The sequence below is a fragment of the Pongo abelii genome, chromosome 16, assembly GCF_028885655.2.
Source record: "Pongo abelii isolate AG06213 chromosome 16, NHGRI_mPonAbe1-v2.0_pri, whole genome shotgun sequence".
Taxonomy (NCBI): Eukaryota; Metazoa; Chordata; class Mammalia; order Primates; family Hominidae; genus Pongo; species Pongo abelii.
Window position 1 is genome coordinate 77,417,397 of NC_072001.2, and position 22,589 is coordinate 77,439,985.

The 22,589-nt window shown below is 55.6% G+C and overlaps 1 protein-coding gene across 20 annotated transcripts in view; it reads right to left on the reverse strand.

Moving 5' to 3' along the window:
• Positions 1-668: 668 nt before the first annotated feature.
• The window catches only part of STRA6 (signaling receptor and transporter of retinol STRA6), a 34,595-nt gene continuing 12,674 nt past the window's right edge, over positions 669-22,589 (reverse strand). For 10 of the 20 annotated variants that reach the window (XM_054531264.2, XM_054531263.2, XM_054531262.2 and 7 more), the window contains 17 exons: positions 18,949-19,015; positions 18,535-18,644; positions 17,206-17,345; positions 16,849-16,872; positions 16,499-16,665; positions 14,998-15,120; positions 12,651-12,718; positions 12,392-12,468; positions 12,066-12,127; positions 10,330-10,492; positions 6,183-6,258; positions 5,056-5,189; positions 3,542-3,659; positions 3,360-3,461; positions 2,493-2,656; positions 1,980-2,135; positions 669-1,446 (listed from right to left, as the gene is read on the reverse strand). In XM_054531264.2, coding sequence (XP_054387239.2) covers positions 1,283-1,446; positions 1,980-2,135; positions 2,493-2,656; positions 3,360-3,461; positions 3,542-3,659; positions 5,056-5,189; positions 6,183-6,258; positions 10,330-10,492; positions 12,066-12,127; positions 12,392-12,468; positions 12,651-12,718; positions 14,998-15,120; positions 16,499-16,665; positions 16,849-16,872; positions 17,206-17,345; positions 18,535-18,644; positions 18,949-19,015 — 1,915 coding nt within the window. In that variant the 3' untranslated portion in view covers positions 669-1,282. 20 annotated transcript variants of the gene reach the window in all.

Sequence of the window (22,589 nt, forward strand, 5' to 3'; positions counted from 1 at the left end):
TGGGTTTCAGGTCCCTGACCCCACCCCTAGCTTTATAGGTATTTGAGGCTGTAGCAGGAACCTGGGCGTGGGGCAGGGGACTGTTGATCTCCACTAACTGTGCAGGCATTTCTCAAGGCCCTGCTGACCTAGATCTGTAGGGTGGCCACGTCTTCCTACCCTCTGTAGCCCCCAGCCCCTCAGTGGACCCAGGGCATCTTCTTTATTCAGATACCCCGCCCCCCACCCCCACCAAGCCCCCAGCAGGGAAAAGACCCCAGTCTGTCTCCACCCTCCTTTCCCCTCCGTATTCTCATTCTCCTCCCATCAGGACAGCCTACGCTCTGTCCCCCCATGTGACACGCCCCTCCCTACCTCCACACCTGGAGTCACACTGCTTCCCCAGCATTCCTGAAGTCGCTTCTCCTCCCCAGATCCTGCCCCTTCTTCAAGACCCAGAATAAGTCCCACTTCCAAAGCCAGCATCCACATGGCTCAGGGGTGGCGTCATAGGGTCCCCAGTCTCTTTGCCACCCAAAGGGATGCAGCTATGGGTTCTCTCTGCCTTCCACCCAGTGTCTGGCCCAGCATGTGACCAGAACACCCCGAGCCCCATCCCCATCAATGCACAGTGTTCCTGACAGTGTAGGCGGGGTTTTCCCTGCATACCCCTCCCGCTATGAGGACAGTTTCTCAGGAACAAGTTTATTGCAGGGAATACACTAACCTCTTTCATAATAGCCAAAGGCATAAAAACTACAAAAATATCTGGCTCTCGAGTGTGGGCAGCTCGGTGTGGGACCCGGTCTGAGTCATGACTTGGGCTGCCCTGCAGGCCAGAGGCCCGGGAGCTTTCCAGCCACTCCCCAGAGAGGTCCGTGGCGCTGAGGGGGTGAGGAAGTGCCTTGGCTGCTTCCACAGCGCGAAGGCCAAGGCTGAGGTGGAGCTGGGCTGGCGTGGTTCCAGAGAAGGCTTCATCGAGGCCCTTCGAGGCTGATGGCAGAGCGAGAGCAGGGAGAGGCCTGGATGTGGCTGCCTTGGCTCGACTGGCTCCTGGACCAAGGCCCTAACCCACCAGTTTCTTTCTTCAAAACCCCTGCTGGCTCTCCCATGGCCAAGTGGGCGGAGCAGAGCCCTCCTGAGGTTCCCAGTGCAGACAGACCTCCACCCAACCATGGTGATCCAGAGGACCTGCTGGCTGCATGGCTGGCGTGATGCTGGGAGGAGTGCCGGGGAGGGAGGAGGATGGTAGGCAGGAACGTGCCTCAGCACAGATGGGCAGGTGGGTTGACCTTCCTTGCCCTCAGGGCTGGGCACCATTGGCACCCAACAGGGCCGTCTTGCGGAAGACCTGCAGAGTTGGGTTGTGCAGCAGCGTGTAGGCCAGACCCCAGCGAGCCCTGCCGCGGTTGGCCCTGGGCCTTGCTCCCTTGGCCATGGAGTCCTTTGTCTGTAGCAGCTGCATCCCTGAGAGAGACGGACTTTCTGTGAGTCACTCAACAAACACCCAGCCAACCCTCCCTTGCCCTCAGACCTGATCAGAGAGCCTGAAAATCCCAGGCGTAGTGCAGGTCGTGAGGCTTAGGATGTCCCCTGCAGGCAGCACATGGAAGTGGGGGGTGAGTTCTGTGGATGGACCGGAAGCTGGGTGGGACAAGGGTCTGGAGCTGGTTTAGTGTCCCCTCCCTACACACACTTCTGGGCAGAAGGAAAGGAGGTCATACTCCCCGCCCCAAGGGAGAAGTGGGGGCAATGACGGAGCCCCTTAGCAAGGCAGCTGTTTCTCTCTGTGTTCACACATATGGTGTGTGTATGTGTGTGTTCATATCATGGAAAAAATTACCCTGAGATCAGACCAAGAGGGGTGACCAAAGGCAGCCAAGGAAGAGAGGAAGTGAGAATTTTCCTGGCGCTCACTCCGTGTGCTGGGGAGGGGCACACATCCTTCCTGAGAGAAGCTGGGTAGGCTCTATTCCCCAATTCCCAGTGGGAGGGCGCACCTTCGTCTTCCTCCCCTGGTCTGAGGCTGTCCTGGGGGGCTGCCATGGTCCTGGGTAGGAGGCTCCGCGCTTGCAGGAGCAGGGAGCAGAAGGCTGTCATGGCTGGATGCGACTGGCTGACTTCAATCTTCAGGAAGTTTCGGTACGTGTAGTAGCCTGGGATGGGGTGGCGGATGGCAGTGCTGGGGTAGCAGGGGCCAGACAGGAGGCATCCAGACATCCCCTAACACACACACAGGGAGTGCGCATGCACTCCCTGCATCCAAGCATGCAGACACACCAGGCATGTGGCACATCTGCCGCATGGGCACATGTGGACCTGCTAGAACACCCCACATCCACTGCACATGCTGCAGGGCCACACGAGGCACAGCGCAGGGGCACATAGGTGGCACATGCAGCTACAGACATCGGTGTGAACTGATCAGCTGGCACAGGCCTGGGGCAGGGAAGATGCCTTCCTCACTGCTTGAGTAGCCTGAGCAACCCTCCAGCCCTGCCCAGTGACCTTACCGGGGTCGAGAGTGGCAGCTCTCGGTGGCAGCAGGCTGAGGTCCATCTGGCCGAGGTGGATGGCGTTGTAGAGGGCAGAGAGGAGCACTCGCCAGGTGGCCACCATGGCACCCACCAGCACATTGAGGGGGAAGAGAAGAAAGGTGGCTGCATAGAGCACTCGCCTAGGATGGGAGAAGAAAGCTGAGGCAGGCCGTTCCCCAGAGCCCCCTCCCCAGGGTCAGTGTCAGATCTGGATGCCCAGAACAGCTGTGTATTTACTGAGGGCCTACCATTTATTGCTATGTCTTCTGTGCACCCCACCCTGGGCAAGGCCTTCTCTTTTTCAACCCGCCACGCTGGGAGATGAGAAACTGAGGCCCGGAGAGACTGGGCGACTTAGCCAAGGCTGTCAGCTATTCAGTGGCAGAGCTGGGCTTTAACTCTAGGTCCATCTAAGTCTTTCTATGACCCTGATGCCGCCCACCTCCCTTTTCTGGGTACCCTGTCTGCTAATTCCAAGTTCTCTCGGGAGCCAAGGTTCTCCCACAGACTTGTCATCTGACAGCGAACTCCCTTGCTACAAAGTGGAGAGAGGCATGGTTTCAAGGAAACAGAGGATCCAAGGGAGAGCAGTACCGATTCCCAAAGCAAGAAAGGTTCACAGGGGTACTTCCAGCCCCATGCCAGGTATGTAGAGAGGTACTTTGGAGTGGGCTGAGCCATTGTCCCTTTTCTCTATGGGTAAGGCAAGCTCTTTCTACTATCATCTGGGTTCCTTGATAGAGAGAGGGGATAGGTGGCAGTGGAGGGAGGACACAAAAAGAGAGAGACGCCAAAGAAGAGGCTGAGGGCCTGAGGGAGCCACAAGCCCAGATGCCACCTCACCGGTTGGTCAGCTGTGGGTGTCCATCATGAGTCTCCAGGAAGACCCAATGGGCTGCCATGTTCTGCAGGATCACAGCCAGGGCCAAAGTCAGCCAGAAGGGCCTGCCAGTGGGGTGGGGAGGTGGTCGCTGTTAGGGGACCTCTAAGGAGTCCCTGAGCCCTCCATGTCTTGCTTCACTCACCACGAGGACTCCAGGGAACGGAAGAGAAGGAGGTTCCTGCCATGGAGCACAGGCATGAGCACCAGGAAGGCCAGGGCCGTGGTTCCCAGGAAGAAGATGATCTGCTGCACCAGGAGCCCTGCCAGGGGCGGGAGTGGCAGGGGGACAGACAACAGGTTCTATGAAAACTGGCCATCCCCGCCGCCCCCAGAACCAAGGGCTTTGGGATTGGGCAGGCCTGGTTTTAGATCTCTGCTCTGCCACTGCCTAGCTATGCTGCCTTGAACAAGTCACTTTACCTCATTGAGCCTCAGTTTCTTCCTCTGTAAAATGGGGATAATAGTCCCTACCTCAGAGGCTGTTGTAAGGATCCAATGAGATAATGTCTGTGGAAACTCTTAAAATCACAAAATACTTTGCAAATGTTATTTCCCTCCAGTTTCTCCTGAGTTTGAGTTACTGGGGGATAAGGCTACATATTAAACTGATGTTTGCATTCCTTCAAGCCAGAGCCTGGCATATGGTAGGTGCCCAAGGACTGTCTATTGAAATAATCTGGCCAACTGATTAGAGAATGATGCCTACAAAAGGGCCTGGAGGCATAAGGGCTACCAAGAAGAGACGCTGTGACTTTTGTCCTAGTAATTCCTCCACTCCTTTACCATCCTTCTCCTCCCCCAAGGAGGTGAGAATGGAAGGACCTGGAGGGAGAGATACAAGGCCCTCGGATGTGCAACCCAGGCCACAGCCCCTCACCATTCAGAGTGCTTTTCTCACTGCAGTACCCAAGGGGAGAGTCAGAAACTTGGGGCTGGTAGGGGTCCTGGAAGGTTATCTGGTCCAGCTCTCTCAGGGCAGGACCCCCTTTGCAGACTGCAACAACATCCATGGAACTCTGCTTGCATACCCCCAGTGACAGGGATCTCATTACCTTTGTAGGTAGCCAATTGTGACACAGCCCTTTCTTAAGCTGGAGTGCAGTGGCGCGATCTCGGCTCACTGCAACCTCCGCCTCCTGGGTTCAGGAGATTCTCCTGCCTCATCCTCCTGAATAGCTGGAACTACAGGTGCACACCACCACACCCGGCTAATTTTTGTATTTTTAGTAGAGACGGGGTCTCACCATGTTGGCCAGGCTGGTCTCCATCTCCCGACCTCATGATCCACCTGCCTCAGCTTCCCAAAGTTGCTGGGATTACAGGCGTGAGCCACTGAGCCCAGCCAGGAATGTTACCATTTTGAATTTGACACCTCCAGACCTGGGTCCACCCCCATGTGAACACCTGGTGGCACCCAGGGTTCATCACCATGTGGAGGGTACACACCCAATTTCCCGAGAGCTCCTGTACCCCCATCCTGAGTAAGCTTCTTAAGGGCAGGGAAGGCAGGGGGGTCCCTCCTCTTGCTGTTGCCCCAGAGCATTCCCAGACAAACCCTGAGGGCAGTACTTGCTGAGCACTCTTCTCCCCCACTGGGGCCAGTGTCTGAGGGGAGGCCCAGGCCAAGGCTGGGTGTGGCAGGCAAGGGAGGCTCACCAAGGCAGATAAAGGCTGTCTGGTAGGCACTGAAGCTCATCCAACAGAATATGGCGTGGCGGGAGGGATGGGGACTCCGGTGCAAGGGACTCAAGTCCAGGGCAGCTCCTCGGTGCAGAGCTCGAAGGTTGGTCCTGGGGTGGGAGCCAGGGAGGCAGAGACCTCAGGGGGCAACACACTCTTCCTAAATCCTCCTCTGGGCCAGCAACTGGCCAAACTCCCAATACAATTTCAACTCACAGCCATCAGCTGGGAAGCCCAGAACTGCGGGAGCCGGGAGGAGGCCACTAACCCAAGATATCTGGAAGAGGTGATATCTGGGCAGTCTTAAACAGTGAACGAGGAATACAAAACCAGGCAGAAGGCTCAACCTGAGCCAAGTCAGAAAAGTGGGAAACAACAGTGAGAATGGAAGGGACACACAGCACAGTCACCAGGTAAAGAGGCAAGGCAAGCACAGGCTGAGGAGCCTTGAATGCCAGAAGAAGGAGGGCTGACCTGTGGAAAAAGATCCCTGGGAGAAGCTCTGAGGCCTGGCAAGTGCGCAGGAGACATGGGCCAGTTCTCTGACATGGGTAAGTACTCAGGCTGCCCCTTCCACCTGCCCAGGGCCTTCAGTGCTCCTCACCACTCACCGCTGCAGGGCAAGCGAGGTGGCATGGCGAGACCCGTACCACCTCTCCAGTGTGCTATGCCGCCAGGCCACCCCTCACCTACACTCTCACATGGCAGGGCCACCCCAGCCTCTGCTCTCATCCACACAGTCCTCACCTCCTATCTCTTTCTTCCATTCCCGGGCAGGTGCAGCTTCCCCAGGCAGCCTTCCCTCTCATCCAGCCCATCCGGTGGCCCCTACTCAAGGGGCAAGCTCCACCAGCTGCCCTGAGTTGGTGGTGCCTTATTTCCCTCACACTCACAGACGTTTCCCCAACCAGACAGGAAGGCCCAAGGGCAGGACCCGGCCCCACCTTCTCCCACTGCAGCACAGCCATGCACAGGTGGGCTCCATGACAGCCTGGGCTGGCAGAGCCCTTCCCTCCCTCCAGGCCCAGGGCCTCCCTGCAGGCCCACAGGACTCCCACTCCTTCCCCACCTCAGCGCTGGATGAGCCAGAGTCTGCCACTCACCTGTGTGTCACCAGTGAGCGCATCAGGACCAGGAAGGTGAGTGAGCAGGACAAGACCAAGGCCGAGATGTAGCACACTGGTGGGCAGAGAGGGAGCAAAGTGAGAGGTCAGGGCCTGGAGAGTCTCCTGGGGGCCTCAGAACCCTTGCCAGGGTGGTGCCTTGTGGGGAGTTCCCCCTGCCCCAAACTGAACTCTGTGTGGAGGCCTCTTGGCCCCACCCCCGGTTCTCAGATCCAGTGTAAGCCAATGACTTCAGCCACCCCATTCTTCCCAGTGACATACAGTGGCCAAGGGATGAAACTAGCTCTGAGTCTGCAGACCTGGTCCTCACCCTGCTGTTGCTGCTTCTATTGCTGTGGGACCTCCATCCAACCTGGCATCTGCCTCCAGCTTCACTGCTTCTTGGCCATGTGGCCTTCAGGAGGGCACTCCATCTCCCCAGGCCCCCATTTGCTCGTGAACACACTGCTGGGCACGCCGTTATGCTGCCCAGCTCCCAGGATAATGTGAGCCATAAGGCCCCATCCATGTCTGCACTAATGGTCTTCGTTCAGGGCATAGAGGGTGTGAGTCCACATCGGTGTGGCCTGAGTCCAGCAGAATAGGGAGGCAGCCGCTGTCACCCAGCTCCCTCACCCCCTCCCTGGCCATGCACACAATGCGTGTGTGCATGATGGTGTGTCATGAACAAGCCTGGGTGTTTAAGAATATCAGGGGTGCAGGCTGCAACTCTCCCACCTTACATCCACATCCAGCCTTGCTCTGGACTGTCACAGCAACCCCACAAGGTTAGACAGAAGAACTGTTCCCACTGGGCTGAAGAGGAACCTGAGGCTCAGAGAGAGGGCTTTGCCCAGCCAGCCATGCTACTAGGAATGATAGAGTGAGGTATGCAACCATTTCCAAGCAGATCCAGAATGAGCCTGAGATGCCTGCACCCTGATCTCATCAGTCAGCCCAGGGAAGTTTTCCTGGTGCCCATGTCACCACCAGAATCTCAAGCACGGGGACAGCAAACACAGAAAAGGTGAGTGCTAGTTCCACATAGCCACAGGGATTAGAGCGGTGGGTCTCAGCACTGATAGCGCCTTTAGGATTACCTGGAGCTGCTAAAACTCGCCCATAGCCCAGCCTGCACCCAAACCAGTTAAATCAGAATTTCTGTGGGTGGGACCCAGCCTTAGCCTGTGAAAGCAACACTGGTGATTCAGTGTGCAGTCAGGACTGACAGCCACTGCTCTGGGGGCTTTCCAAAGGCAGAGCCTTCATGATTTATTTCCATCAGCAATGAATTGAAATCAACCAACCAACCAGTATTTATTGGGTGCCTACTACAGTGGCGCTCAAACTTTGCTTGCATGAGAATCACTGGGACTGTGATCCCAGCACTTTGGAAGGCTGAGGCGGTGGATCACCTGAGGTCAGGAGTTCGAGACCAGCCTGACCAATATGGTGAAACTCCATCTCTACTAAAAATACAAAAATTAGCCAGGCCTGGTGGCGGGCACCCGTGATCCCAGCTACTCGGGAGGCTGAGATCAGTTGAACCCGAGAGACGGAGGTTGCAGTGAGCCGAGATCGTGCCACTGCACTCCAGCCTGGGAGACAGAGTGAGAGTCCATGTCAAAAAAAAAAAAAAAAATTAGCCGGGCCTGGTGGTATGTGCCTGTAATCCCAGCTACTCGGGAGGCTGAGACAGGAGAATTGCTTGAACCCAGGAGGTGGAGGTTGCAGTGAGGCGAGATTGCGCCACTGCACTCCAGCCTGGGCGACAGAGCACGACTCCAACTCAAAAAAAAAAAAAAAAAAAAAAAAATCGCTGGGAAGGCTGTTCAATCATAGAGGCTGGGCCCCACTCTGAGAGTTTCTGATTCAGTAGGTGTGGCATAGGGCTTGGGCGTCGGGAACGTTAAAGTCACCAGGTGCTTCCCAGATTCAGCCAGGGCTAAGAATGATGCTACAGAAACCTAGGCCCTTCTGCCGGTCCCTAGCTCCCTCCTCCAGGGCCCTCGCAGGGACACTTTTCTCAGAAGCAAGGTTGGGAGAAAGCACTGCGCATGCATAGCTCCGGCCTCTGTGGTTCCCCTTCTGGAGCCAGCTGGGCTGCAGCGAGGGCACATTCTGGACCATTTGCTGCCAGGAGGTGAACAGCCCACCTGCTGAGCCTGGCCTGGTGAGTGTACAGGCTAACACAGGGGTGAAGGGTTAGCAGCCCCCTTGACCGCAGGCCTGGCCTTTGATCTCCATCCATCTACCTCCTACCTCTCTCTCCCTCCATTGGTTCCCAACTTGGGTACCACCAAACCCCAGCACTCACACAATCTTCCTGCTCTTTGCCACCTCTGGGATCCTGTGCCTGCCTTCTTCTGGGCCCTGCTTTGGGGGATAGATCTGTCTTCTCTCATGTGACTGAGGGCCTCAAGGGCAAGTGTTCCTTTTTCACTCCAGCACTCATTTTGCAGGTGGGGAAATTGAGGTCAGGAGAGGTAAAGCACTTTGCCCAAGGTCACTCAGCTTGTAAGTGATGGAACAGAGATTCTAATCTAGTTTGTCTGACTCAGTCTGAGCTCTCTGTGAGTGATGCCAGGCTTATGGTCCAAGTGCTGAGTGGCAGTCCTAACAGAAGCTCTGAGCTCAGAAGACATTAGCCCTTAGGCGAAGGACAGACCAGGGGACACTGAAGCCCAGGTTGTGGGGTGGCTTTGGCCGTATCTCTAATCCTCCTGGGCCTCAGTATTCCTCATCTGCAAATTTAGAGAGTAAATGTTGCTCTGTTTGGCCCAAGAAGATCCAAAGTGGGAGCCTTTGAGCTTGGAAACTGCAACATGCAATTAAAAATATAAGACGTGATGAGTGGAAGCAGAGTCCTTTGCCCTGGACGTGTCTCATTTTGTCTTTGAGCCTCAATGTCCTGCTCTATGAGCTGGGATCAATGATGCTGACCCACAGGGTCACTGTGAGCAAGGGTCTGAGGTTGGTCGTGGGCTGACCTGGACCACGTCTGCACCTGCCTATGACCCAGGTTGCAACCAGCTCAGAAAATCTCCCGGGAGAGGTTATTTTCAGCTCACCCGGAACTTGTCACCTGTCCAGTTTGTGGGCCTCAGCAGCAGTTCCAGGGCAGCCTCTAGTACGGGAACTGAGGTGCTCAGGGAGACGGCGGACGTGGTCAGGGAAGGAAGTGGTCACTCTGTGCACCTCTGTCCACCCCCCACTCCCTGCCCCGCCATGGCCTGCATGCCCAGGTCTGTAGGATAAGGATGTTAATGGTCAGGTACAGCTGCGGAGCAGCCACACCTCCACCTGCAACGCTGGCAGCCCACGCTCTGACCATCACATGTTACTCCTCAGAAGCCGGGGGCCCATCCGTCCCAGCCTGGGGCCCCCAAGTCAGCAGAAGGCGCATGCCTCCTGAGTCCTCAGCACCGGGCTTTGTCCCAAGGTGATGGAGAAAGCCCCCGCCTAGGCTTCAGGAGCCCTGAAGCGTTCTCTTGGCTGCACTCTGCCCTGCTGGATGGCCTCAGGCAAATCCTTCCCCATGTGTCAAGTGGGGACACTTCTCAGTCCCTTCCACAGGGCTGTTGGGAGCGCCCAGGAGGCAGAGTAGTAGGTGGCTGCAGGAGGCATCAGACCACAGAAGGGGAAGCCGAGATGGTTCCCTGGTTCAGGAGCTCATTGTCAGAGGAGGGAAGGAGAAAGGAGATGGCCCCAAAAGACAGGGAATGGGGGAAGAGAAAGCCTGCGCCCTGCCCAACACCAGACCCCTGCCTTGAGGATTCGCTCAGAAATCCTCACCGTCCCCCATCGCCGTCTCCTCCCTCCTTCCCCACCCTCAGCTCCCCCATCCCGTGGCCTTCCTCATCTCCATGCCTGGAGAGTTGGTCAGAGACACTGGGGGTGGTGGGGGAAGATGCCACAGAAGCAGGCAAGGGACAGGAGCTGCTGAGATGTCCCTTCAGGTTTCATGGAAGCTCAGAACTGGAAGCACCAACTGCCCCAATTTGGAGATGAGGCAATCGAGACCCAGAGAGAGGAAGGAATGTGTCCAAGGGCCCCCAGTGTGTCCATGGCCGACTAGGGCATAGACCTTGGGTCTCCCCGCTTTCATTCCCCACTGCAGCCCTCAGGGGCTCCCTGGAGGCCTCACCTTCCAGAGCCCACAGATGGTGCTTCACCAGCTCCACCACCTCCTGCTTGTCCTCGGAGAGCACGATCCCAAAGCCAGCCAGCAGGTAGGAGACATCCGTGGTGACCCCTGCCCTCACCTTCTGGATGTTGGGTACCATGCCCACCAGCAGCAGCAGGGCCACCTGGAAGAGCCCCACAGTGAGGGCCCCATCCCAGGAAAGGGTTTTCTGTGCTAACAGGGGAGACGCTGGGGAAGAAACTGGCAGCACACAGGCTCCAGCCACATGCCCATTGCCCATCAGTGTTCTTATCTGCCCCTTAGAGCAGGGATCTCATGCCTCTAAACAAGGACATTACAGACAGGTGCAATTACAACCTAATAGGCCAAAGGCATGCCTTCGAGCACCATAACTTCATACGGTCAGCCCTGCGTATCTGTGGGTTCCACATCCACAACCAACCAATTCAATCAAGCGCTGATCAAAAATATTTGGGGAAAAACCCTCAATAAAAAACAACAAAATTCAATACAAATAATACAAATAAAAAATAATACAGTACGACAACTTTTTTTTTTTTTTTTTTTTTTTTTGAGATGGAGTCTGCTCTGTGGCCAGGCTGCAGTGCAGTGGCACGATCTCGGCTCACTGCAACCTCCACCTCCCAGGTTCACACCATTCTCCTGCCTCAGCCTCCCGAGTAGCTGGGACAACAGGCCCTCGCCACCACATCCAGCTAATTTTTGCATTTTTAGTAGAGACAGGGTTTCACTACGTTGGCCAGGATAGTCTCAATCTCTTGACCTCGTGATCCGCCCACCTTAGCCTCCCACAGTGCTGGGATTACAGGTGTGAGCCACCACACCCAGACGTAGGACAACTATTTACATAGCACTTATGTTCGATATTATAAGTAATCTAGAGATAACGAGGTATACTGGAGAATGTGTGTGGGCTATATGCAAATACTACACCATCGTATATGAGAAATTTGAGCCTTTGGATTTTGGTATGGAGGGGTGTTCCTGGAACCAATCCACCTCAGATACTGAGGGATGACTGTGTCTGCACCTCTATCAATTTACCCATCATCTATTTATCTAAACTTTGGAATGTAAAATTTCCAGTTTTTCTATGTTGTGAAAGTAAATGAGCACAGGAATTAAAGCTGGACAGACTTGGATTCAAACTTAGGCTACACTGAGATATTAGCTGTGCAGAAACTTGGCCAAGTCAAATTCACCTCTCTGAGCTTCCATTCTCTCCATCTGTAAAGGAGAGAATAATCACACCCACCTCCCCGGATTTTAATTGTTGTTGGTGGTTTTTCCAGGATTTTTTTTTTTTTTTTTTTTTTGGAGGTGGTGAGGCAGTTTATCAAACATGTTATCTCGCTAAATCTTCCCAATTACTCAAAGAAGAAAATTATTCTATTTCCTCCTTTTTACAGATGAGCTAACAGGTTCAGAGAGGTTAAATAACTTGCCCAAGGCCACAGAGAAGGTAAATAGTGGAGCTAGGATTTAAATTCATGTTTATTTAGCCTCCAAAATTAATGCTCCGAGTCACTTTGTGAGTCCGAGAGTGAACACCCCTGCCCTTCTGGGTAGGCCAGAATTCCCAAGATGGCCTGCAGCACCTGGTCAGGGTTCTGCATGGGGTACCTGGAGAGCTGGGTTGGGCCGGAACTGCTCCAGGCTTGGGGGTTGAGGGCAGGGCTCCAGAGGCAGATGGCAGTACAGGGTGAGGGACATACCTGGTAAATGGCCGTCCCTGTCAGTGTAGCTGAAAGCACCAGCTTCAGCGGGAGACGGAATCCTGTAGTCCTCAAAGGAAGGAGTGTGGTGAACAGCACCACTCAGGCCCGGGAGCCCTCCTCCCTCCCAAGGGGCCCAGGAAAAGGCCAGCAGGACCCTGAATGACCAAGGCCAGGCCAGGGTCTTCCCGCTGTCCCAAGCTGGTAGTTGTCCCTCTTGATGACAAGGATTCTGGGGAGCAGGAGCCAGTCCTCCACTGCAGCCATTCTGTGCAAGGGAGGGTAACGTCCCCTGTCACGCTCAGCCTCAGCTCCCAACCCCGTACCTGGCTGTGGAGTGTAGATGCAGTGTCTCAAGCAGACCCAGGCCCAGGACAGGAAGCCATGCTTGGAGGTGTGGGAGCTGCAGAAAGACCCAGGCAGGTGCGGGGTCCTCAGGGGAAGCCCCTACCCTGGGGGCCAGCCCCAGAGGCTGGTCATTCTGCCCCTCTGCCCCTGCCATGCTGCCCAGCGCCAGCTTCCCAAGCACGGCTGCTATAACCAGCCCAATCCACTGGCCCACAGAGGGTGTGTCAGAGACCCCACCTGCTTCCCAGCTTCTTCCTGCAAAGGAGGTTCCTCAGATATTCCTCAGAGTAGCTGCTCTGCAGCCCCTGTGGAGACAGACAGACAATTGAACAAGCAGATGAGACCTGCCTCGACCCATTCGTGGGTCCCTGGCTCAGGGAACTAGAGTGTTCACCAAGCAGGTGCTCCATAAAAACCTCTTGGCCATAGTAGTGGTGGTGAGTGCGGAGGGGGCTGACCCGTGGGGATGAGGTCCGTGCCCTCCAAAGCTTCCCTTTTCTCCCTCACAAATACAAGGCCAGTCTCCTATCAAAGAACCATCAATGCCAGAAGTTCTTCCTAAGATCTGTCTCCAACTCTCACCTGCTTTACTCAGTCACATCTCATCACCGTTTCTTCCCACCCCTAGCCCTCTGGCCTCTGCTAGCTGAAACTGGGGCAAAGGGAAGCTTGTGTCCCACGGGCACATCCTAGACCAGGACCCAGGAGAGGGTCATTCCAGGTCAGACCCCCTCAGGCTTCTCCTCCAGCTACTGCGCAAGGGAGATCACAGGGTGACCAGATTTGTCTAAGCCACATTCCAGGCCTTAAGCTGCCCGTGAAGTGGCAGAGGCCCATGGGAAGATGGGGTGAGCCCCTGCCCTGAATCACTGGGAGAACACAAGCAATTGTCACTTGTTGCCATGACAACCCTGGGATCCAGGGCAGGAGTGGGTCAGCTCAAAGCTTGATGGGGGTCCTTTGAGACTTAAACCTCTTTGACCAAAGTCCAAAGAGGATTTTACACCTCTCAAGCCTGGGAGGAAAGGCTGGCAATGGAGAGAGAGGTGGGGTGGTGGAAACCCTGGAAGAGAAGGTAAAGGGGCATGCCTCAGGCACTGTGTGGCCCTGGGGGGCCGCTCCCACTTCAGAGCCAGCTGTAAACAGGAGGGGACATGGGCTTCCTCGAGGAGTGTTAGCCTCAGCAGGGCAGGAGCTACAAGTGCTCAGAACACCCTGCCTGTCACGTGGAAGCCGAGCCCAGAGTCCGTGGGCCTTCTCGGACCACAGTAGGGTCTCCACTCTGCCTAGGGATCTCACTCATTCTCTGGATTCAGTCTGACCTTGCCGAGTTAACACCCAGTCCCAGCCCCTCTGCTGAGCTCCAGACTTTGAGCAGCACACACTTAGGACCAAGCATTGTCCCAGGAGCACCTGCTCCTCCCTCCACCTTCCCTGGCAGCTGGCACCACTTACTTACCTGCTGGCTGCCCAGGTGCCTCCCATCAAGCCTTTCCGTCCCCTGCCCTGTCTGAAGAGAAGCCAAGCCCTTTGGCCTCTATGTCCTAAGCCTTTCTCCTGAGTCTGTCCTTCTTTCCCCTTTCAGGGCCTCTGCAGAGCTTTCCTCCTCCTCCTCTTTCACCAGAAACAAGTACTGGACCACCCCTGCACCCGCAGTCCCAACACCCGCTGCAAGTTTCACATTGCGTTATAGGTATTTGGTGCTGCATCTGTCTCCCCCACCACACTGGGAGCTCCTGGAGATCAGACACAAGTCCATCAGCTCCAAGTCCAAAGCACTGAGCCCAGGGCCTGACATATGGTAGGTGCCTAGAAGGCTTTTTAATAAGATCGAAGTATCTTCTAAGAATTCTCTTTTACCATGATGCATTCATCCATCCATCCTTCCTTCCATATATCTTTCCTTCGATCCATACATCCATTCATCCATCTATTCAAAAATATTTGCTGAGTATCTATTAAGGGCTAAGACCCACCCAGTGCTGCAAATATAATGAACAAAACAGACACAAAACCATCTCTTCCCCTTTACTCATGCTCTCTCTTGTGCCTACAATGCCTGCTCCTTATTCTCTCCTCACTCTAGATCTCCCTGTCCTTCAGGCCCTTGTAAAGTCTACCTCCTCTAGCAGCACCCCCAGCCCTCCCCTTTATCTGAAATTATTCAACCACATCCAACCTAGAGTTGATTCATAACGCATTTCTGCCCTGGGTGCTTCCTGAATCATCTCAGTATGTGCAGAACTCGGATTAGGCACAAGGCTCCAGGCTGTCTCTCCAGCCAGATCTCAGTGTTTCACAGACAGAGCTATGACTCTCCTGGCTTCTGACTCAGTTCTGCTTTGTTAAGTCCCTACTATTCACACAGCCCAGTGCCGCAGGTATCCTGGGTGCCTGTCAAGGGCCCAGCCCAGCCTTTGCCTAGGGAGGGAGGACTAAGCAGCCACTCGGCAAACATTTTCTGAGCATCTATTCTGTGCTGGGCCCTACACCAAGCACGGCCATGTATCTGGGACCACAGATATAGGGGAGAAGGGCTGTCTTGGGTGCTGAGGAAGAGCTCATCTCAGGCCTGCCCCTTTACCTTGGAGCCTGCTCCTGTCCTACGGCTGAAGCTTCTCACCAGCTGCACAGGGTACCAAAGGCTCAGGAATCCGAGGCCCAGCAGGAGAGGCAGGGAGGCCAGCAGGGAGTAGTACTTGTAGATCTGGACAGACAAACACCCAGACAGACTACTTTCCACCTTCTTCCCCCAGCCAAGAACCAGAATCCATTGCCCTTCCCACCTCACACTGCGCCCTGAGGATGGTCTGGGGGACGATGGGAAGGCTTCAGCTCTATGGTTCCCATCCGGCCACCCAGCGCAAACCTGCCCGCTTCCCCTTCTTGAGCCCTGCAGAGACGCTCACTCCTCCCCCAGGTTCCTGGACCCCCACGGGCCTGAGAGGAGCCAAGAGGAGATCACTTGATTACCTCCTGCCCCCCACTGGAAAGGACACCTCTTTCTGTTTCTGTGTTCCCAGAGCATTAGGAACAGTTCTGAAAATCACACGAAAGCCTACCTTTGCCTACATATAGTTTTCAACCTGAGCATCAGGAAAGTCTATGCCCTACTTTCCAGGGCTGAGGCCTTCCTGGGGGTGGGCTTTTTTAATACTCATTCATTTATTTGTTGGTTCAATATACTTTTATTGAGAGCTTAGTATGTGCCAGGTTCTAGGTGGTGGAAAAAAGCCACCAGCTCCCCCCTCTCAAAGCAACCTCTTGGTCTCCACCTCCACCCTGAGGAACTGGTGTTATCAGCTCCATGGACGGATAGAGAAACGGTCTCAGAAAGGTGGCACTGTTTCTCCAAGGCACTTGGTACCACCTGGCATCATTCTGTTTGTGTGTCGTGTCTCCCCTTCTGAAATGACGGCTCTTGGCAGGCTAGGGACTGTGTTTGTCTTGTTCACAGCTATAGTCCAGTGCCTGGAAATATCCCTGGTACAAAGCATGTGCTTCAAATATGTTGCTGAATGAATGGGTGGGTGAATGACTGAAGTGGTGAAGCTGGATTCACACTCAGGTTGTCTGGCTCTAAAGCCTGTATCATCACTCTTTGAGTTCTAGACTGGACGGCTTCACAGCCCCAGCCAGCAGCCAGTGAGCAAGGTCCTGAGGTTCCGGAATTCTCCTCTCAGCCCCCTTAGACCATCCCTGACTTCGCACTTGCTGGTCTCCATCACGCTGCACTTCCATTCCCTCTCCAGCCTGACCAAAGGGAAGCTGGGGAATCACTAACACAGCCACTGGGGGTGGGGGCCATTTCAGGCTTTCTCTTCCCCCTACTCTGCCCACTTCCCCTTCTCCGCCACCTCCTAGACTTAAAGTTCCCGAGGGCTGGGCCCAGCCACCTTGTTCCCTGCCTCTCCTGCAGAGCAGCCAAGCTTGGAAGGGGCACGTGTTTGAAGGCATGGAATCCCATGCACAACGGAAGGCTGCAGGGTGGCCCATCACAGAATCAGAGCTCAAAGGAGGCACTGTGGTTTGAGTAGGTTGCTCTGTGCACCCCTCTGCCCTAAGCCATTGTGATCAGCGGTTACCTTGGGCACCTGGGGACACTCTGCCCTCTGCCAGACCTGGACCCCAAGGTGAGCCCAGGACAGCGTGCTGCCGAGCAGGTGTGCAGCTGTGTGGCCAGCCGTGGCACAGGCGGCCAGAGGGTAGCAGAGGGCAGCGTAATAGAACAGTCCCAGTATCTTCCAGGCCCCTGGAAGGTGAAACAAGCAGAGAGACCCATGCTGGAGGGGCAGACATGGGGCCTGCAGTGAGCCCACCCAGGCCTCTCTCCTGTCTCCAGCTTCCAAGCCCTTTAGCACGTTCAGTGGGCAAGAACTCTAGGTTCAAATCCAGGCTCTGACTAGTCTCAACTCTGTGATCTTGGGCAAGTTACCTCTTGGAGCCTCAGTTTTCCCATCTGTAAAATGGAAATAATCACAGTATATTAGCAAGGGCAAAATGAGAAGGTGTATATACAATGCTTAGCATGGTGCCTGAGCAAATATTCAATGTAAGATGCTACTTCCCTGGCTCTCAGTTCCTCCACTGCAAAATGGGGCTAAAATGCGTACTCTGTGGCATTGTTGTAAAGACTGGACGGTCTAAAAAGGTCATGTCTCAGGATAGCAGCCCATCTCATTGACAGCTGTTCCTGTTACCCTCATCTCCTTGAGCCAAGCTTAAAACTCCGAGACCCCACCCTATCCCCATCCCATCACACCAACCCCAGGGCCTGGGGGTCAGTGGGTACCTTGGCTGGGTGCCGAGGCGAGAGTCAGGAAAGGCAATGGGTCCTCGTCGGGGAGCAGCAAACACAGGGAGCTGAAGAGGACCACGAAGACAGCAGCAGGCACTGCCTGGGGCCTGTCCCCAGCCAGGAAATCCACAGGGCTAGCACAGAGGCAAGGACAGGGAAGGAGGGAGTTGCTCAGCCCTTGCACCCCCATTACCTCCCAGCTGTATTCCATAAATCAAGGAGGTGGAGTCAGTCCCACTTTCTCGATGGGGGAATAAGGCCCCTTCATTCATTCATTCCATAGATATTTGTGGAGTGCCTTATCTACCAAGCTCTGGGCTCTGTGCCAAAGGGACTTGGGACACACATACAGTGGGAAGAAGCCCTAAGACTGCTTCCTCCGCCCACCCTGGAAGCTCCAGGAAGCAGCCACCTCCACACTAATTGGTCTGTCTGAGCTGGCAAACCTTCAGAGAACTCAGCGAGTCACAACATCCTTGTACAACAGCCGCCGCCCTGGGCTGGGTGTGGACCCGGGGCAGAGGGCAGACAGCGGGCATAGCTGTCCCAGGCATCACCCCTCTGGGCTCAGGGCAAGCCACTCAGACCCTCAGCTTCTGCACTGCAGCTTGCATTCATGCTCTGAGAGGTTCATTCTCCCTCAAACACCGCCCCAGCCAGGGCAAGCTCTTTCTGGGGCCAACCGGAGACCCCAGGCTGGTTCCCCACAAAACCAGCACAGCAAGACCTGCTTCGGTGCACAGTCTGGGTCTGGGATGCGAAGCTGTCTACACCAGGGAGCCACCCATCACCTGCCCCAACCCTTTGGTCTCTCGCACACTAGCTTGCCCAGCCCCATCTCCTCAGGATCATGCCTGTCCAGGCTCTGGGTTCACAGGGCTGAAGGAGATAGGAGAAGAAAGCTCCAGCTATAGGGGCTAGATATCAGTCCCCATAAATCTGCCTTCAAGCATTAGGGTCCAGGTGATACCCTCAGGGAAGATGACGGTCAAGATGGCATTGGGATGGTCACGTCAATCCACACATGGAGGGCTGCCTGAGAAGGTACACTCTGAAGCTGGGTCCTGTCAGGCTTGTTTCCCTAGGGTCTGGGTTGGAGTCCTTTCTCCCAGGTGGGCTTGAGCAAGTCCCTCCCCCTTCCTCTGTGGTTCCTGACTGAACCTGGAGACCTGGGTGGGGGTGAGGAAAGCCCCAGGCTGAGGGTGACAGGGATGTCATTGAAGCCAGAGCTGCCTTTTAGGTACCTAACAAATCACCCACCCTCCCAGAGTGACCCTGTCAGCTGGGCCCCCTGAGTGGGGGTGCCCAGGCCATGGCACCAACCTGGGCAGGCCGGGCCTGCCACGCACACAGTCAGGCCAGAGCTGGCGGCGCCTCACCAGCATGGCCAGGAGCAGCAGCACAAGGATCTGAAAGGAGAGTGCAGAGGAGGGCTTGGGGTGCCCAGGTATCCCCTGAGGGTCTGAGTTTGAGGGCTTGGACTCAGGCCCCAGGATATCCCCTACCTGCCCAGTGCATACTCATGTGGCATCTTGAGGACTGGTCAACGGGTGACAGACATCTGGGAGGTTGGACTTGCATCCTGGTTTGGGCCCCCAAGCTGGGAGAACTCCCAGATAGCTCCACCCACCCAGGATCTTCCAGGGCCCCCCTTCACCAGCCCCAGCGGGGAACACAGGTCCCACTGCCCAGGCTGGCAGCAGCTTGCAAGCCAGGTTCAACTTGGGTTGGACTCACTGACAGCGAGGCCAGGCAGGCGTGGTACAGGCTGGGTGGTATGCTGGTGTGGCAGGAGGGCACTTCCCTGCAGAACAAATGAAGGCTGGCTCAGGCCTGCGTCAGGCCCCCCTGGGTGTGCAGACGGGTCTGGGGTTCAAGACTGTTCACACTGAGGCTTTACCCACTACCTCCCTCAACCCTCTGATCCCTACACAAGCCTTCCCAGTCCCACCTTCTCAGGGTCATTCTGGGGCCCTTGTGTCCCTGTGATGTGCTGGCCCCATGCCAAGCTCTGGGGTTATAGGACTAAAGGAGATGGGAGCCTCCCAGGGGAAGCAGAGTGGACCGGCTCGGCCTGATCACTTTTTTTTTTTTTTTTTTTTTTCGAGACAGGGTCTTGCTCTGTCACCCAGGTTGGAGTGCAGTGGCTCGATCTTGGCTTACCGCAGCCTCAGCCTCCTGAGTAGCTGGGACCACAGGTGTGCACCACCATGCCTGGCTTTTTTTTTTTTTCTGTATTTTTAGTAGAGACAGGGCCTTACCATGTCGCCCAGGCTGGTCTTGGATTCCTGAGCTCAAGCAATCCTCATGCCTCAGCCTCCCAAAGTGCTGGGATTACAAGTGTGAGCCACTGTGCCCGGCTGAGCACTTATTCTTGCTCACTCAGATGCTTCCTGTTCTTCAAGGCCTCCCCTCTCCAGGAGGCCCCTCTGACTGCTCCTGGTCTCACAGACCTCTTCTCAGAACTGCGGTTGAGCACACTACCTGGGTCAAGCGGTCAAGGGCTTGGCCCTATGATTCACCCTCTACTCACTGCCATCTGAGGTTGGTCTGTGACTAAAATGATCTCCCCTGGTCCCTCTCTTTTCCTGCCTCCCTCTCACTGACAGCCTCCATGGACAGCCATGCAGGTTGCCCACTGCACAAAGATGCTCAGCCAAGGAACGAGCAGGCCACCCTGCTCACCAAACCCAGCAGCACCTGCTGAGCTGAATGCACCTAACTGGGGATCCCTTTCTCTAATTCCACAGAGGCTCCCTATGGCCTGGCAATGGTCCTGCACTCACCCTGGCTGAGCACAGAGGTAGACCCACAGTGGAGATAGGGGTCACTGAGGACAATGAAACCCTCCACTTCCCCAGCGGAATCATGTGGCAGAGAAAGGGAGTGAGGCAGGAGTCCTGAGCTCAGGGCTGGCCCTGGTCCTGGGAGAGTAGGCAGGACTGGGTCCCTGGGGAGCAGTAGAGCTCCAGGTTTTCCCAGCTTGGGCCTGGGAGAGCCAGAGGGAGGATGGCAACATGGGTGAGGCCAGTGGGGTCTGGTGGGCGAGGGCCTGAGATGGAGCCTGGGCTGCCCCCAGTCCCTGCCTACCCAGAGGGCTCAGCCGCCCGCCAAAACACCCTCCACTGTATGAAGAGGCATCAAGGCTGCACTACCCAGGGTAGTGCAGAGCCCTGGGACCCTCTGCTGGGTCAGCTCGGTCTGTCCTGCTCGCTTTCTCTCAGGAAATCCCAGTGGGTGAGCGGTGGGAAAGAAACCAGTCACTTGGTGGAGAGGCAGAGTAAGTCAGCTCTGGGCAGCTGCTTGGCCAGGAGACCAGCCTCTTCCCAAAGTAGAACTGGGCTCGTGAGTAGCTGCCACGCAGGGAGCAGGTTCCCACCATTGGCGCTCCAGTGTCAGCTCCCCACCTCCAGCTCCAAGGCCTCTCACTCCGGTGTGTAGGGCAGCCCTCCCTCTCAGCCGGCATCTCTCTGCATGACTAGGTCCTGCTCCACCTGTACACCTGGGCCCGGCAGGGACTTGGAAAACTGTCCCTGGAGTAGTTTGACCATTTTCCTATGGACCTTACCCCAAACCACCCCTACCACCCGAAATGCCCTCCAGGGCCCTGCCTGGGGGAGCCTCTGGCCCTTTCTGTATCACCTGAGGTCCCTATCTGACCTCTCAGCTCAACGTGAGGGGTCAGATGGAGATCTCAGGTGGCACAGAAATGAGCAAATGTTTGGCTAGTGGCTTGTGGCCCCATGTTTTGTGCCATGGGACAGGCACGATGGCACAGACATAAAGACCTTGGAAAGGGTGGTGAGTTTGATCCTGGGACAGGCACAGCAGGTGCTAAAGGATGCAGAGGAGGGAGAACTTTGGGCAAAAGGAGGTGGTATCTGATTGGAGTTTAAAAAATGGTTAGTGGCTGGGTGCAGTGGCTCACACCTGTAATCCCAGCACTTTGGGAGACTGAGGCAGGCAGATCAACCAAGGTCAAGAGTTTGAGACCAGCCTGGCCAACATGATGAAACCCTGTCTCCGCTAAAAATACAAAAAAATTAGCTGGGCATGGCGGGACGCACCTGTAATCCCAGCTACTCGGGAGGCTGAGGCAGGAGAATCACTTGAACTGGGGAAGCGGAGGTTGCAGTGAGCCAAGATCGCGCCACAGCACTCCAACCCGGGCAACAAGAGCGAGACTCCATCTCAAAAAATAAATAAAAGATGGTTAGCATCTCTTTAGGCAAAGAAGGGGAGAGGCAGCTCCAGGTGGAGGGAAGTGCATGAGGAAGGAGAGGGGCAGGCGACAGGCAGCGTGGCTGGGGCTGGGCAGGCCTTCCAGTTTGATTGCAGCCCAGAGGTCAGGTGAGATGAGGCTACAGCAAGCATGGGAGGCCCCGGGAAGCCACTGAGGGTGTTTGAGCCATTGAATATTCTGGATTTTAGGAAATTTCTGTGGCTGACTCCACTGCCATCAGTGTTCATCCACCCCAACTCCAGCCTGAGAGTGCTGGGGCACTGGGCAATCCGGAGTTCTTCAAAGCTCTGATGCAACATGTCCCCAGGGTGTCTGACTCACACAGACAGAGGTGAACCCAAGTTCATTTCCTTGGGATTCCCCTGAGCTCCCAATTTTCTGCTCCCACTTTGGGGGCAGGGGGATGGCAGGCAGCTCAATTGGTTTGCCTAAGTTAAGTAGATTCAAACAAATCTCTTTATTCTTACGGGTGTCATGCCCTGCAGTGGGAGAAAGGAGCTGAATCTTCTAGATGTCACCCACATGAGGGACTGGACTCCCCATCACCCAGTGCCTGACATACACACAACTTTATTCTGAGACCACAGCTATAGACCACAGCTACATTTACAGGCACCTGGCCCCCAGCCAGTGCCCAGGCCCTGAGGCTCCCAAGGACACAGCTTCAGATTACAGCCTTCACCTAGGTCAGAAACCATCCTCATGGGTTTCTGGGCCTGTCCTCATTTTGGTCCCTTGCAGCCCACACATACACAGCAGGATATGTGGAGCCCACAGGCTCTCAGTCAGTCAGGCAAGATCAGTGGGGAGCACGCCCTTGCTGACTGCAGGATATTTTCCAGGTGGTCAGAACCCTGAGTCCTCCAAACAACAGCTCCTTCCCTGAGGCCTGGGTGGAGCCTCTGTCCCTGCTGGATGACCCAAGCCCAGCCAGGCTGCAGCCCCAGCCCCTGGGGAGGCACACAAGGATTTTTTCCTTCTCAAGTTTCAGGTTTTGATGGAGAACAGATGTGCGCACATCTGGCTCAGCAACCCCCAGCCTCACCTTTCTACTTTTCCAAACCGTCAGACAGAGCAGGGAGATAGGGGATGGGGCCAGGCCTGGGAACAACAGGGCAGAACTGGCTCTGGGTCT